At 36.1% G+C, this 17,765-nt stretch overlaps 1 protein-coding gene across 1 annotated transcript; it reads right to left on the bottom strand.

The window, feature by feature from the left end:
* Positions 1–8,271: 8,271 nt before the first annotated feature.
* Positions 8,272–10,340, bottom strand: LOC593721 (mu-type opioid receptor-like). Its single transcript, XM_793191.3, has one exon. It carries the CDS (start codon positions 9,289–9,291, stop codon positions 8,272–8,274), a length of 1,020 nt encoding a protein of 339 aa, XP_798284.3. The 5' UTR covers positions 9,292–10,340.
* Positions 10,341–17,765: the final 7,425 nt, after the last annotated feature.

Genomic DNA, 17,765 nt, shown 5'->3' on the forward strand with positions numbered 1-17,765 from the left:
CGTTGGCGAATTAAAATGAGACTTGTGGGATTTTGACGTTATTAATTCAATATGTCCATCTGTTATTGGACAATTTTTGCGGTTTAAAACTTCTTATTAGCTTGATGGCTGATGGTGTTATCTTGGAGTTGTCCAAAATATTGAAGGCGTCTTGTATTGATAGATTTAGTTGATGTCATTCGGACATTGATGGGAATCGCAGAAAATGTACGTGGTCAGTAGCCGATACAACAACTGGGAAATGCAGTTGATCAAGTCAGCATTTATATTATCTTTATTCTTTTTGCCACATTGATTATCATGAACTTTTTAAAACTCGTTGACTTTTTGAAGATGTAGATTCTAAATGTCATTCTACTTTTCAATTAAATCTAAATCAGTTGTTACCAACTGATCGATTAATGACTTTTTAAGATTGGTAGACATGATTCAATGATATCACAGTAGGATGAATCTGCGACCGGAAATATGTTGTGTGTCGGGTTCATTGCATGTAAAGTTAGAGCTTCATAGAATCTCCACCGAGCCATTAGCAAACAATATACACAATAGGGGCGCAGAAACAAGAGGGGCAAAGGAAAGGGAAGGGAAAAGAAGATGCTTCGACCCCCTGCTACTCCCTCTCGCCAATTAATGGCTTTTAAAATGTGCATTTTATTCATCGAGTAAGGCCGGTGTCGCCCCCCCCCCATCACCACTCATACATATACACACACGAACGCAAGTGGACACACACATACATACACACACACACACACGCGCGCGCACGCAAAAACACACATACTCACACACGCACACAGACACAACGCACACATACACTTCCAGTGCCCCCACTTATTCTAGACCCGCGCTATGCCACTACAGAAACCAGTGAAGTCAAGCATCATGTAAAACTGTGCCATTATGATTGCAACCGGCATACACATTCTTTTATTCAATCGCGATTCAGATAAAAACTCTTTATGTCTTCGTATCAAACCATCGTGTATTCAATAACAAGATCTCTTTGGGTTGTGAAATTCTTGCCTGATTCAGGTAGCAATATATTATATTTAAAAATCGTTTTCCCTTTCAAACTTACATTCTTTTTCAACTGAATGTTCAGTTCTATAGTAACATTTTTTAAAGTCATTGTATTGAAACACTTTACATGAAAACGTGCGCACCGATGGCTTTACAAGCCTATTGTATGAGTTGAACATTTTTCTTCGGCACATATAACCAGAATGTATAAATTATAGAATATTAAAAAAAATTCTTTGCCAACAAAGTTACTTTACCGATTTAAATAACAAAGATCGATTTTCTCTTTATGGATCTTGTTGAGGAATTATTCGACTACCAGTGGTCTCAGGTAGATCTGAACCACGTGAAAGAAACATGAAACCTTATTCACTATGTGACATACATTCAATTGGTGGTGAATTTCAAGATTTATTAAATTATTATTATTTATTATTACATAAATACCTATATTAAGAACTATTACATCTACAAACATCAAAAGAGATGTATTTTGTATGCCTTTCTGAAGGTAAAATGTAATGTAGACTGCCTAATTCTAAGTGGTAGATCATTCCAGTATTTTGAAGCAGATACAGTAATTGTCCTATCACCGGCCAATGTGCGGTAACTGAATATGTGAGACAGAGAGGATCACTGGCTGAATTCAATGCCCTGACAGGTGTATATAAATTCAAACAGGTATATAAATTAGTGCCTTCTTTGCTGAAGGAATGAACCAAGATCTTCAAAAAAAGTACAGTGAACGGCCAGATACCCCTAACATGAATCCACTCTTTAAATGTACAAGGAAAGAAGAAAAAACAACCTTGTAAAATAATGTAAAAGATTGTCCATTTTCATTCTAAACCCTTTTTTTTATACATACGAAACATTTCTACATTTTGAACCAATTACTAGTAAAGTTTCTATGCATTATAACATTAATTAGACGCCATTGTTCTCCTTGTGTTAAATAGTACAGAATTAGTTGTAACATTAATGCCGAGGAAACCTTTTATGATATTTCGTATTTATTTATTTATTTTGTTATTGGTTATTGTTACTGCTCGTAGTACGCTTGCGGGTGATGACGGATCAGGATCAAAGCCTCTTGTAGGAAGTTCTGATCATGAAGGTCCCATGATGGAAAGGAACATCACCCCTCTAAGGAAACATATCAATGTAGCCAGGTGGAACGTGCGTGGTATGTCTGATGGAAAGGTCGAAATGGTGGAGAAGGAGATGGCTTATACGCTGACGGACGTTACTCCAGCCACAATTGCACAGATGATCTCGGGAATCGGGTACCTTCCCGTTTGACTTAGAAGACCGGCGATCTGGAATGGTAAGCTAGAACATGTAAAAAAATGTCAGCGATCGCGAGATTGACCACTAAGATGTTGGTGACCGTACGAAGCTCTTTCGTGGTGATGACGGTGAAGATAACAAGAGCATTGCCAAAGAGGCCGATAATTGCTAATCCCGCTAGGACTGATGCAGCTATAACTCGATGATGGAAAGCTATAATTGGCGCTTCTACAGGAGATTGTGTGCTTCCTTTCATCGTTGGCGAATTAAAATAAGACTTGTGGGATTTTGACGTTATTAATTCAATATATCCATTTGTTATTAGACAATTTTTCCGGTTTAAAACTTCTTATTAGCTTGATGGTTGATGGTGTTATCTTGGAGTTGTCCAAAATATTGAAGGCGTCTTTTAGAGATAGAAAGCGTAGTTTATGTTATTCGGACATTGCTTGGAATCGCAGAAAATGTACGTGATCAGTAGCCGATACAACAACTGGGAAATGCAGTTGATCAAGTCAGCATTTATATTATCTCTATTCTTTTTGCCACATTGATTATCATGAACTTTTTAAAACTCGTTGACTTTTTGAAGATGATAGATTCTGAATGTCATTCTACTTGTCAATTAAATCTAAATCAGTTGTTACCAACTGATCGATTTATGACGTTTCAAGATTGGTAGCCATGAATCAATTATATCACAGTAGGATGAATCTGCGACCGGAAATATAATGCGCGTCGGGTTCATTGCATGTAAAGTTAGAGCTTCATAGAATCTTCGCCGAGCCATTAGCAAACGATTTACACAGTAGGGGCGCAGGAACAAGAGAGGCAAAGGAAAGGGAAAGGAAAAGAAAATGTTACGATCCCCTACTACTCCTTCTCGCCAATTAATGGCTTTTAAAATGTGCATTTTATTCATCGAGTAAGACCGGTGTCGCCCCCTCCCCAACACCAAACATACATGCACATACACACACACACGCACACATACGCACATGTGCCACATACGCATATTGCTCCGTTTAGTCTTATTTCACAACGCCCCCTATCGTCAGAGCATGGTCAGATTTAGCAGCCTAACATGTTAGCCTATGGACGTTTTTTTAAAAAATCGTTAAAAATTCATTTTTGTTGAAACGAAAAGCACATCCTCCCCGACGTACGTTATCACTAGCTCTTTCATTCGAGCCCTCATGTCTCATTGACTTTTGAAAGTTCACCCACCGTAATTTTTCGAAATAGGTTGCAAGCTCGTCATTGCCTATAATACACATGTGAAACAAGTCTAACTTTGGACTCAGATTGCCAAGCGATTTGAAGATTATAGGTCGAGCACACGAAACATAAAAAGCATGAATTATCATAGATCACTTCTGCCCATGGGTGTCGATCCGTAACTGATACCTATTCATCAGGGGGGGATGATCTATTCATTCATCCCCCTGATGAATAGGTATTACGTCGACACCCATGCTTCTGCCTATTTCATTATGTCTATTTCATCCAACCCCCACCGTAATTTTTCAATTTAGTAAAAGCAAACATTTAGCCGAGGTAAGCAAAAACATGAATATTCATGACACACCATGGACTAGTCGGTTATTAACAAAGGGGTGCAATCGGTCATCACGTCAAACTCCCCTAATTGCCACCAAGTATTTCATATAATTATATAGTTTTGGTATGTTTCTTTTACTCACTCATGAACTATTAAATATCAATGATGGTTTAAAGAAATGTAAAATAAATTTTAGTTGATATTTATTAACAAAGTAATTTATATTTAGCAAAGCAATCTCACATACAAAATTACTATCAAGTGTCGTCTGCTACGCCGATTGTCGCCTGCTTCGTTAAAGGCACGTATTTATCGTTTGGACTGTAAGGTATACCAGAGAGATTTGTGTTTTCCTGCAGTACAACGTATTAAAGCAGGAAAATGTTGTATATGCGGATCCTTTTAATGATTACGTAATGGAAGTGGCGAGGCGGTATGGTTTGAATAACTTAGGCAGGTGAAAGTTATTGTATTGAGAAGGAAAGGAATGTTCAGAAAGGCATAGAGAGGGAAGTGGGCGTGGTAGCCATTCTAGCTTTGCACCTACATCAGTACGAGAATACACCCGACGGCGCGGTGGCCTGTACTTATAGCGCGCGAACACATCACACCCAATGGCATACACCCGGTACCCTGCAACACAGTGGAACATTCTAAGAAATTAAAAAATTATCTACAAAATGGACCTCTTGAATCATCTGAGAAGTAACTTACCCTATTCTGATTACTTCAATGAATGTCAAGATAACAATGGCTGCTTTTCCATCCAAAAATAAAACTAGTTTGCAATTAGAAATAGTCAATTTCTCGATAATTTCACAAAATACATTTGCCGCCGCATTCAATATGACGTCATTGACAGCTGATCGGCTAGTTTGGTAGTGTCGTCGAACGAGCTATGTTTGTGCTGCAGTGATCGAGCGAGCGAAAATGAGACAATCGGAGCAATATGCATACAGTATCAGTCCCCCACAATGTCTAGACCCGCGCCTTGCCACTACAGAAATCATTGAAATTCACCATCATGTAAAGTTATGCCTTTTCATTCAATCGCAATTCTGATAAAATATTTATGTCTTCGAATCAAACCATTTGTATGCAATAAAAAAAGATCTGCTTGGATTGCGAGCTCTTGCCTGATTCATGTAGGAATATATCATCTTTATAAAATCGTTTTCGTTAGAAACATACCTTTTTTTCAACTGAATGTTGAGTCCTATAGTAAAATTTATTATTAATTATTTTCTTGGAACACTGAACATGAAAAACGTGCACACAAAGGTCTTGTATGAGTTGACCATATATCTTTGTTACATTTACTCACAATAAATATAATTATAGAATATTTAAAAACAATCTTTGCCAAGAAATATATATTTTCAATTTAAATAAAACAAGATCGAATTGCTTTTTGTAAATGTTGTTGTGGAACTCATCGACTACCAAGAGTCTCAGGTAGATCTGAACAATATGAACGAAAAATGAGATCTTGTTTATTATGTAACATAAAATAAATTGGTGATGGGTTTTAATATTTATTTAATTTCTCCCTTCCTTGCTAAAGAAAGAAAATCAATCTTTAAAAAACTACACTGAACGGCCAAATACCCTTTAAATAAATTATCTCTTTCAACGATTAAACAAATCGCCCCGTCCTTATAAAAATCCGTAGGAAAATTAACATCGTTTTCAAATTATTTTTTAAAGACTATAGTCGAAGCATTTTTTTTAAAAACCCATTATAAGTAAAGTTTCTTGCAATATAACAGCAAATTATGTTCACGCCATTATTCACCTTGTTTTTAATATTTTTAATTTATTTGGTTGATTGATGCTGTTTTTTAAATAATTTATTTGTTTATTTATTCATTTTGTTCATGATTCATTCATTTCTTCAATTATTCATGAATTCTTTATTAATTCATTCATTCAATCCTTTTTTCTCTCTCTTAAACTACACAATCATTTAATAATAGACTGTTTGTCTATCTGCTTGTTTGACTTTGTTTCATTTTTTCTTTGTACATGTTCACTAATGATGTACTTCAAATTCTACGTAATTTATTTATTTATTTACAATAATATTTATTTGTACATGTACATATGTGATTGTATTCTCCAATACATTGATTATGGGTGACAGAAGAATAAATTTCATTGTCATTATCAATGTCACTCGAGAGATGATATCCTATTATTTATTTTGTTTACCCGCTTTGGAAATTCATGAACGAGTAACCTTCAAAGAGTTTAGTAACTACTATATATCCGGCTAAGATCTAGCCCAAAGTCCCTTATATAGGCATTTCGAAGTTTGATTATTAGTAGTCATTTGCATCGTCAAAGGTTGTACTGTGGTGTGATGTTAGTGACTTATTTCATAACTTACACTTTGCAAACCTTCATAGTGACAAATAAGTGTAAAAACGTAAAACATGATGCATCTTAAAAAACAAATAATTTGAACAATTTCTGACATAGAAAAAGAAATTGTATGTATGTTGATATTGCGACTAGAAACAGTGTCCTACCATTAACGATGAACTGAAGAAGAAAATTAATGTCATCTGGCGGTCATTTGTTCACAAAACTGAAAGAATTATGAGGTATAATTAAAATACGCCATGTGCATCGACTACCTTCTCCCATCCGATTCGCTATGATGATGATACAGATGAGGTAAGAAGCTACGAGCGAATTACAATAATTCCTTTACTATTATTTTTAAGAGAACGTAATTAATGAATGTCATCCACTGAAAAATCCTAAATAGATCCACTATCCACTTTCACTGACTGCAGTGAAAAACATAATTCGTTCTTACATGACATTCCTTTATATTTCATTCCACAAGTAAGTTTCCTCAAAATCTCCAAATAAATCTAATCAAACGAATCAGTGAAAATTGAAGGTAAACTCATCCGACTATCTTTAAATGTATTCACTGACCGTGAGCTAATCGCGGCGAAAAAGGCACAGCGTCTTAAGCTATGGTAACAACCCCATAAAGTAACCTGGTCGGCGGCCGGGCGGCGAGTTTTTAGCCAATTTTGCCCAGGCACCGAACGGCGGCCGCCCGAGCACCGCTTGTTTTTAAGGCATCGCCCGGTCGCCGCTGAAGTTTTAGCGCGGAGTTAAAATTCGGCGGCGCCTGCTTACTTTTCACTCGACGCCCGAAATACGCTTGGTGACCGTACGGTCGCTGCCTGGGTACCAACCTAATCGGCGCTGGCCGTCGAGCGATATAGGTCAAAAATCGAAGCCGCTAGGTCACCGAGCGTATTTTGGTGTCCCGCCGATCACCGGCCGGCCGCCGGGCAATTTCTTTAAAATCAGCCGGTGGTGATTCGGTGGGTAAACCAGTCCGTCACTTTCGGGACGCCGCACGGAGAAGCTTCCCAATTTTGCGCAGTTTTGACCTAAAATCGACCGGCGACCGACGAGAAATCGACAATGCACTGCCCAGGCATCGCTGGGGCTCTACAACCTACTCGACTTTTCAAAAAATCCCAGCGGCGACCGAACAGTTTACAAATTGGTCGGTCGCCGCTCTGAGATGTGACCATAGCTTTAAGGTCACTAAACTTGCGAGCGCACATATAGCCTTGATTTGTATTTTGTTTTAAACCTTCCAATTTACAGAAAAATTACCTTGGTTACCCTGCATAATTATCACTTTTTGTTTTTGGTTAATAAGTATCCGTCTTACTTGCCTCTACCTGCTTATGTAACAGATGGATATTTTAATATATCTGGATCCAATTAGGCAATGCTAATTCTCTGGATGTAATTCCCCTCAAAACTAAACACCACGATCATTCTTACAAGATGCCTGAGCTAATGACAATAATTCATTACATGATAATATTCAAGATGCGCTTCCCTTGGATAATTCAAATAAACAAAAATTCAACTTAGCATTTTCCTACACTATTATAACATCTTTTCACATAAAATGATAAATATATTGATACTTGTACTCCTTGCCTTGTATTTTGATTAATATTCATTTTTAGAATATCGGTCTGTAAGTAATAACTATTGTATTGTAATTTTTTGTTAGTATTTGTTTATTGTGAATATACAAACCTTCTGTTACTAGCGGATTGGTTTCACTATTCTAAATAGGCCACTACCGTCAATTTTTATGTCTCATATGACCATTATTATAAATCATTCCTCTACCAATTTTGTTGTGGTAAAAAGTGGTAATTCTTAGAAGATTTTAGTTAATTGTGAGTATATCACGAATGAAAAAGGCCTTACAGCAATCGATAAATGATTTAGGCCTATTCTAATACTTAACGATGTACCAAATAAGAAAAGACCCTGACAAACACTCTGTATTACCTGCATTCTTAACACTAGGTATTACCTGTAATCGGACTTTTTTGTAATCAGTTTGAGACACGCTCGAGCGGTCTGCGACGACGGCAAAGGATTCTCTTGAAAGCCTCTTGAAAGTTGGGATGCTTCAGACCATAGATGATCGGATTGACCACGCTGTTCGCCATCAAGATCATGTAGCCATATACGGTGGCCAGGCTTGCACCAGGAATTACGAAGTTCACGCTTGACCCTACAAAGCAAATCATGAAGAGGCAGACAACAATGAATACATTCTTTGTGATCTCGATCTCCTTTTGGTTGATGGCTTTGATCATGGGTGAACGAGAATCTTGGGATGTAGATGGAGATGCCATGTTCTTTTGTGCCTCTGCTGAGCTTGAACCGGTAGCTTTATCATCTGCAAACTTGTCTCGGAACTGCTTATTATGTTGCAAAACGTGGCGCAATATCAGTCCGTAAAACGTCAGGGTGAGTACAATGGCAGTAATGATGACCGTGCCCTGAAACAAGATATTAACGTAGGCCAGTGGATTTGAATCGGACAAAGTGCATAAGCCGTAGTATCTGTAATAACCGAAAGTCCCTACTCCTAGAGCAGGAGGTATGTTCATGAGTGCAAGTGACACCGTCCAGATGATCAGCACGACTTTCGCAATGTTCTTCGGAGTATTGAGACCTTGATGACCACGTATAGATCTGGTGATGACGTACCAGCGGACGAAACCGATAGCGACTAAAGTAGATGCGCTACAGCATACACTGGTGAACCCAACTCCAGCCACAATTGCACAGATGATCTCGGGAATTGGGTACCTTCCCGTTTGACTTAGGAGACCGGCAATCTGGAATGGTAAGAAGGAACACGCCAAATTGTCAGCGAAAGCGAGATTGACCACCAAGATGTTGGTGACCGTACGAAGCTTCTTCGTGGTGATGACGGAGAAGATAACAAGAGTATTGCCAAAGAGACCAATAATTGTAAAAACTGCCAGTACCGATGCAACGATAACTCGGTGATGGAAAGCTATAGTTGGCGCTTCTACAGGAGGTTGCGGACTTGTTTCCATCGTTGCCGAATTAAAATAAGACTTGTGGGAATTTTATGTTATCAATTCAATATGTCTATCTGTCTTGTAGGCAATTTTGGGCTTTAAAACTTCTTACTAGCTAGATGACTGATGGTGTTATTTTGTGAGTGTCCAAAAAATTGAAGCCGTCTTCCAGTGATAGATAACGCAGTTGATGTCATTCGGAGATTGATATGAATCGCAAGAATGTACTCGATCACTAGCTGATACAAAAAGTGGGAATTGCATCTGATCAAGTCAGCATTTATATTATCTGTATTATTTTTGCCACATTTATAATCATGACATTTTTTAAATTCGTTATGCGCGAAAAACTATTGGCCTATTGTAGATAATAGATTCTTAATGACATTCTACTTTTCAATTAAATCTAAATCAGTTGTTGCCAACTGTTTGGTTCTATGATTTTTCAAGGTTTACTGCCATGAATTAATGATATCACGGTAGGATGAATCTGCGACCGAAAAGATAAAGTGTGTCGGGATCATTAGATGGAAAGTTAGAGCTTCATTAAACTTCCACCAAGCCATTATCAAACAATATACACATACACAGTGGCGCAGAAACAAGAGAGGGGAAGTAAAGGAAAGGAAAAAAAGATGTTATGACCCCATCCTACTTCCTCTCGCCAATCAATTGCTTTTAAAATTTGCATCTCATCCACCGAGTATGACTGGTGTCGTCCCCCTGACACCACACACACACCACACACACACATGCACTCACGCCCCACAAAAATAATGTACCAGTGCCCCCACAATGTCTAGACCCGCGCTATGCCACTACAGAAACCAGTGAAATCAAGCATCATGTAAAGCTGTGCCATTATGATTACATCCGCAAGACATTTTCCTTTGTTCAATCGCGATTCAGATCAACATATTTTTGTCTTCGAATCAAACCATCGTGTTTTCAATATAAAAAGATCTATGTGGATTGAGAAATTTTGCCTGATTCAGGTAGGAATATATTATATTTCTAAAATCGTTTTTTCGTGCTTTCTCTTTTCAACTGAATTTTCAGCTCTATACTAAAAAAAAATCAAAGTCATTCTATTGACTCACTTAACATGAAAACGTGCGCACCGAGGGCTTTACAAACCTATAATATGAGTTGATTTTTTTTTGGCACACATACACAGAATGTATGAATTATAGAATATTTAAAATCATTGATCTGAACCACGTGAATGAAACATGAAACCTTATTCACTATGTGACATACAATCAATTGGTGATGAAAATTTATTCAATAAGTGCCTTCATTGCTAAAGAAGAAAATACGATCTTCAAAACAACTACACTAAACGAACAGATACCCTTAAAATGAATCAACTCTTTAAATGTACAAGGAAAGAAAAAAAACACCAGAAAACTGGTTTCAACCAATTGTAAAATTATGTAAGAATATTGTCCCTTTTCTTTAAAAACCCATTTTCCGCATTCGCAGTATTTTATTTTTAACAAATTACTAGTAAAGATTCTGTGCAGTATAACATTAATTAGACGCCATTATTCACCTTGTGTTAAATAGAACAGAATGAGTTGTATCATTAATTCAGATGAAAACCTTTATGATATATATATTTTATTTTTAGTTATTGGTTTATTCATTTTTGGAAATTTATTTATTGAGTCATCTATTCATCATGAATTCTTAATTAATTAATTTATTCAAATTTTTTTTCTTCTCAATTAACCAATCAGTTATTTATGGACTGTTTGCCTATTTCTTATTTGATCGCTCCTATTGTGACAAAGAAAAATCCATAAATTTCATTTAATTTGTCCTAAACTGTTCAACTAATAATCGATCGAAATAATCGAAAGTGTATGATTACGACTCCATGAAGCTTACCCAAGAAAATACACAAGTTAAAATCTTATTGAGGATACAAAACAATATATATAAATATACAATGTAATGAGGCATCGATTATGATAACATTCTGAAGGTTCCACAAGGAAGTTTCTTCGCCCCATTCATATTCTTCTTGATCAATAACGATGTATCTGAATGTCTTGTTCCACCATGCACATCATGATTTAGCGCAACGTGCATAATGTTACTTTTTAATAATTTCTCCCAATAAATGTAATCAACAAAGCAATGATTATTACAGCTAAACTCATCCGACTTTAAAACAAATATATATACTGACCATGAGCAAATTAAAATGGGGGAAAAAAGCACCGCGCCTTGTTAAAGGTTATTATATACCTCACTTAAGTAATCCAGCCATCTGATTGGTCGAAATTGCATTCATAAACTTCAACTGTTCCTGTAAAATTCCCGGTAACCATGCTTAAAACATTTAATATTTTTAATAACCATGGTTATTAAAAAAATAGGTCAGTCTCCATGGTTACCCCATAGGTTTACATGTTAAAAAATGGTTTGAGCGATGGAGGATACCGTATGTGTGCGAATAATTGGTCGGTAATTTCAATACAATTGAATCTCGATCGATCTTACCGACAATTTTATCTTGCATTGTTGACATGAAGACGAAAATAAACTTCCAAAAACAAAAAAACAACATCTGCCGATAGATCTTGATCTAAGTTCGTGCCAATATGCATTGCAAAAGTAAAAGAAGAGTCCGTATATGGAGCTTTTGCGAAGCATTCATTACACGCAAAGCCGATTTCAATCCATTTTAATGTATATATAGTACAAAACTGCCACGCATGTTAATAACGCGCGATGGCCGAGAGGTCTGAGGCGCTGACTTTAGATACATCACCTTTTGTACGCAAGAGTTCGAATCTCATCTTGGACCAAAAAAAAAAGTTTTTTTTATTTTTTATTTTTTAGTCTATTTTTTTTCGGCATATAAAAGTATTAATGACTGCTTTAATATTCGAGAAATAGTTGTTTTTATACGCTCTCGGGAAGGTTACAATTGGGCTATTCCCCTCGGCACGCCTCGGGTAATAGCACAATTCTAACCTTCCCCCTTGAGCGTATAAAAACAACTATTTCTCTCAAAGCAGTCATTAATACTATACTATACCTGTGAACCGGGCTGGCCAGAAAATACACACAAAACGGTCAAATGATTTTATGTAGACAGACTGTCTGGAATCTCCGCAAAATACGAAAAATTGAACAGCGTCGATTTTTTTTCTTCTCCTTATCTTTTCTGATTCCACTTAAAATTGTCAATACAACTTGAATTCGGCGTAAATATTCATAAGTGAATAACACACGCATTTAAGACTAAAACAACAACAACAACCACATATCCCTTTGATTTATAGTTTTGAAGAAAAAAAATCCTTCTAAGTAACAACAAAATAAATGATCTTGGTTACCCTGATCACCTTTTCTACATTAAAGATGTGCCTCTTGCAGCCAACATCAAATTATGTAGAGCTTTACAGGAATTATGAATAGTAATGTATGTCCTATCTTTGAAATTTAAGCATTTAATTTAGCAGTGTCCTAGTATTCAAATTATGTAACCAAACCAGTTTAACTTCTAGACTTCACTGTCAGACAATATTAAGTGACCGACCGACATCTTTTTTCTTTGGTAATAACATACTGTGGCGGAATAGGGGGAGGGGGCGGGGGTTAATAGATAATACAATAGAGGAAGGAAGAAGGAATATGGGAGGAAGAAGGGGGGGGGGGTAAAGAGGAAGAGGGGGTGGTGGTGTTATAATTCCCCAGTGAGAGAGAAAAAAAAAGGGGGGGGGGTGCTTGCATCGCTTTGCCACCAAAATCAAGTCAACATTCACAACACAGTAAGCTGCCACCATCTAGTCTTTATTAAGAGCGCTAGATTCTCTTCTCTTTACAACTTGATGTTGTAAATAGATAACTACCAGACCTGTTGGATCACAAAATAAACGATAATTAAATGACTTAATTATTCACAAATCACAGCCTTCTCATTGGCTCATTTCGCACCTCTTTAATTCAACACAACGCACTAATGGTCAACCTTTGACCTGAACCCTGGGCTCTCGTAAACATTCGCGCTAGATTCAACTCGTGCCACGAGCAGCCTGGCTCATCTCCACACTGTTCCACACTTCAAGTAGCTTGTATTTCTTCATTTAGGTGAGTTAAAGCATCATCATAAGATCTGAATAATTTAAAATGATTTAATCCTAATATTCGTATCAGACTTGTACAACTCGGATTCTCTAACGATCTGCACATCACACTGCAAACATGTGACAGGGCACACTGGGTGTCCTGTACACGCAGTTAAAACACACACATTATTCGCACTCGTATCTTGGGGCACTTTCTCTCACATCCTCTATCACATTCCTCCCATAGGGTAGCGAGCAATCTAAAGGCACAATGACGTGGATAAGTATCTGAATAAAATCAGACGATGATTTCGTTCTCGAAGTTGTCAATTGCGCTATCTAAAGAAGATGTAAAAATACCAATCACCATCCACACTTCACTACTGTAACTAATGTGTAACAGACATGTATTACTGTAAGAACGAATCTGTCGGCCTAAATTGTTCAAGTGAACAAATAACAAGTAACACTTTATTAATAGATTTCAACTAACAGTGAGGCTTTCGTGCCTAATTCATGTCGACGTTATTCACTTCAAGTATGTATGCAATGCAATTACTAAGTATAAGAGTTTAAATGTACATTATATACAGATATGTTGTCACTTTTGTCCGACAACAAATAATTTACCTAAATAATTACTAGCTTAAAGTATGGATAATGTATGCGTGTTATGTTAACAGTTATAGGGACAGGTTTAAGATGTAACAATAATAGATCACTAGCAACTGAATTCTACTCCAAAGTGTATCTTTTCTTTCCTACTAAAACATGAGAAGTATTTCTATTCTGGGCTAAACACAACATACCCTCCTCAACTTACGGTCAATCTAGGCTCACCAGCAGCCATCCAATAATCACTCCATTCCAAGTTCAAGTACAAATACTTAACTGCCTTTCTTCTTATTGCCTATAGCATAATCAACTTATAGTATTCGTAATCACCGCTCAACGGGAGTTTTACTCACCGGTCTATCCACCCCTAATCTCGACATGGCAGCTCACTCTGTCGGCATAACCATGCGATCTTTAATCCTTAGGTCTTTACAACAGGTTATAGCCTCGAATTTCCTATTCCTATACCTATTGCTAACTTCCAGAATTAACTAATCAGTTTTAAACGTACTTCAATCTTAAGACAACCGGTTTGTCTAGGGATTCGTTCCTTGCTCTCTGTAATTCAGTGCTTATTAATGGATCATTGTCAATAAGTGTTACTAAGATAAAATATACATGTAAGTTACAGCTCCATAAATACATAAGTTACTTATATTAATTTGTACATCATTAATTGTTGAATTGTGAATCTATTTACAAGTGATTAAATCTTATGCAAGTAATAGCGTCAGATCGTATTTACTTTGTTCATAAATATGACGAATATAATAGTACAACTATATAGAATACAAATATTAAATATACAAATGTTCAATATATATAAGTTACAACTGCTATACATGTAGATAGATATATTCTTAAACTACTAGGTACAGGTGACAGACTACGTTACTGAGGCTCTCAGCCTCCTCCTCCAGAAATTCATATTATTGGTAATGTATTAGGTCACACAGCAGATATGGTCTATAGTCTAGAGTAAAAATCGATAATAAAAGAGAAAATGTTCCAATGACCAATTCAATAATCAGTCCTCCATTGAATAATAAGCAGTAGCACTAATATTCAATATCTCACAAATAGATAAAAGTTTGTACATGTATAAACATTCTTAGAACTACTTGTCACAGAAACCAGATTGGAATTGGTTAGACCTTTAGGTATACCCGCAAAGGATCAGTTAGTCAAACTATCCAGCGACCTGAAGTACACCTAATTTCAGCGTAGCGTGTAAAATCTCTCAACCAAAAGTAATAAATAAAGGGAATATGTTCACCACTTCCAATGCTCATTTCTTAACAGTGACTGCGATATCTGAACTGACATCTCTGTAATGCAATATAATTGTAAAGACATTTTATCAAGTGTTGCATTATTCAATAAATAATTACTGGCACGGTAATATAAAATCCAAGAATTCATGTCCATTTTGTGTATTCTGTTTCAGTTCCAAGCATACATATTGATAACTATTATCTTATAAATGAATACAAATATAACAAGCATCCATATACACAGCAGTCATACTAATCATATGCACAATACCAATTTGGCTAGTTTTGGGCCATCCCATCAGTTTGGCTAGTTTTGGGCCATCCCATTTTGGCTAGATTTTGGCCAATCTGCTTCTGGCGTGTATTCGGCCTTAAAAACCATGAAAATACACATTTAACTCTAAAATAAAGATTAAAACATCAATTCTGGTACAAAGTCCAATAGATTGATCAACATTTGTTGTTGGTGCAATGCCAATCAGTTACTCTGCATATGAATAGCAATGGGCGGAAACGAAAGGAATAATTACCGTAAATCTCGGTTCAACAAGGTTCACAGACAGGTCAGGTTCACAGCTCATCTAATAACAAAGTGTACAGCCACATCAATCAAACTCGGCTGTCACGTATCAGCGCACTATCATGCGCGTACGCTTTAACCACGCGAATATTACATGTACGCACATGAATATTCATAAATCTTCGCAATAACTATTTCAAAGTAAGTGCGATTACATCAAATAATGTATACAAAGAGAAATATATTGATAAAAATAAAGTAAGAGCCTTATTCCGGGAGTACAGACATTCAGAATAATGGTAAGTCAGCCCGACAATATAACTCAGCAATTCAACAAGTGAAATAGACAAAAATATATGAAAAGAGTGAAAAATCAGTCCCACATATATATTTTGGTGTTTCAAGTCAGTTTTATAAAAATGAACAAGTTAGATTTTACGCTGACCGTCACACTACATTGAAGTAGCTGTAACAGGTTCACGACCATTTGCCTACATCAATAACCCACTACTTGTAATAGCCAACATTAAACTAATTGATTCTGTGTGCAGCACAAAACGTACCACCACCCGGTAAAAGGAGACTTTTACTTAAGTAATTGCAATCACTTAAGTCTATTCGACAACTGATGGTCGCTATTTTCCTGTACCTATACCCGCTAATCAAACAAATGGGTATTTTGATTGATCTGGATGATCCAATGAGGCAATGCTGATTCTCTGAATGTAATTCCCTCAATACTAAATACCGCATTCATTCTTACAAAACGCCTGAGCCAATGACTGGAATTCATTATGTGATAACATTTAAGATGTGCTATCCTTGGATAATTCAAATAAATATATGATTAATTAAATTGAATTGAATTGAAAATTTATTGTCCCTTTCGGGAAATTCTTTTTTCACTGGTTTACAGTCTTTGTACATATATACATAATACAAGAACAATACATAATACAATAATTATCAAATATACATCGTTACAAACGTAGTTACATTCTGAAAATAATTGTTGCAATGGAAACGGAACAAGACGAATACATGATTGCAGTATAACATAAACATGGCATTCCAGGTGAAAAATTCGAACATTAAGCTTGCTGTTTATTTGAGAATATAGGTGAGTTTAATATTATGAGCCCTAGCGAAAATTAAATTCAGAACAAGGTATAAGTTGAGAGGAGTATTTACGTTTGAGTTCCAGACCTCCGGGCTTGTGCATTGAAGTGGTGAATGGCGTTGGGAACAAAAGATTGCCTGAAACGGGTTTTCTGTGTGCGCGGTGCGCACAAACGTATGCCTGAAAGGTTAAATTTAAGAAACTAAAATTCGACAGGATATATTTTCTTATAAAATATTAAAAGATATTGATGTCTGTTCTCCTTGCTTTGTATTTTGATTAATATTCAGTTTAGAATTTCGGTCTGTAAGTACTAACTATTGTATATTAAATTTGTGTTAATGTTTTTTCTGTGAATATACAAACTTTCTGTTACTAGCATTCAGATCTTTGGTTCCATAATTCTAATAAATCTTTGTTGTACAATTCTTATGTTTTACAGGATCATATTTATGAATTATTACCGACCGATTTTGTTGTCCTATCAAAATACGTTTTAGTAAATATGTAGAAGAATAATTATAAATAAACAAATGTATGAATAAACGAAGGAGTGGATAAATAGGTTTTAAAAAAAATGATTAATCAAAGCTTCAACACAATAATGAGGTAAGCTCATGATTTATTACATAAAGGACTAATACACTTTGTTGGTAAAAATTGAAGGAATTAAAATAAAGGGGAAAATATCTTTCCATTTCCCCCAGATACCTATGGAGGTACAACTCCATCCTGTTAAATTTTGATCTAAATAGTCGTAAACATTAGAAAAAAAATGTTAATTGTGAGTATATAACATAATACTAAACGACGTACCAAAGAAGAAAAGACCGTGACAAACACTCTGTATTACCTATAATCTGAGTTCCTTGTAA

This window comes from Strongylocentrotus purpuratus, unplaced genomic scaffold (genome assembly GCF_000002235.5).
Source record: "Strongylocentrotus purpuratus isolate Spur 01 unplaced genomic scaffold, Spur_5.0 spur5_scaffold_15, whole genome shotgun sequence".
In the NCBI taxonomy this organism is placed as follows: Eukaryota; Metazoa; Echinodermata; class Echinoidea; order Camarodonta; family Strongylocentrotidae; genus Strongylocentrotus; species Strongylocentrotus purpuratus.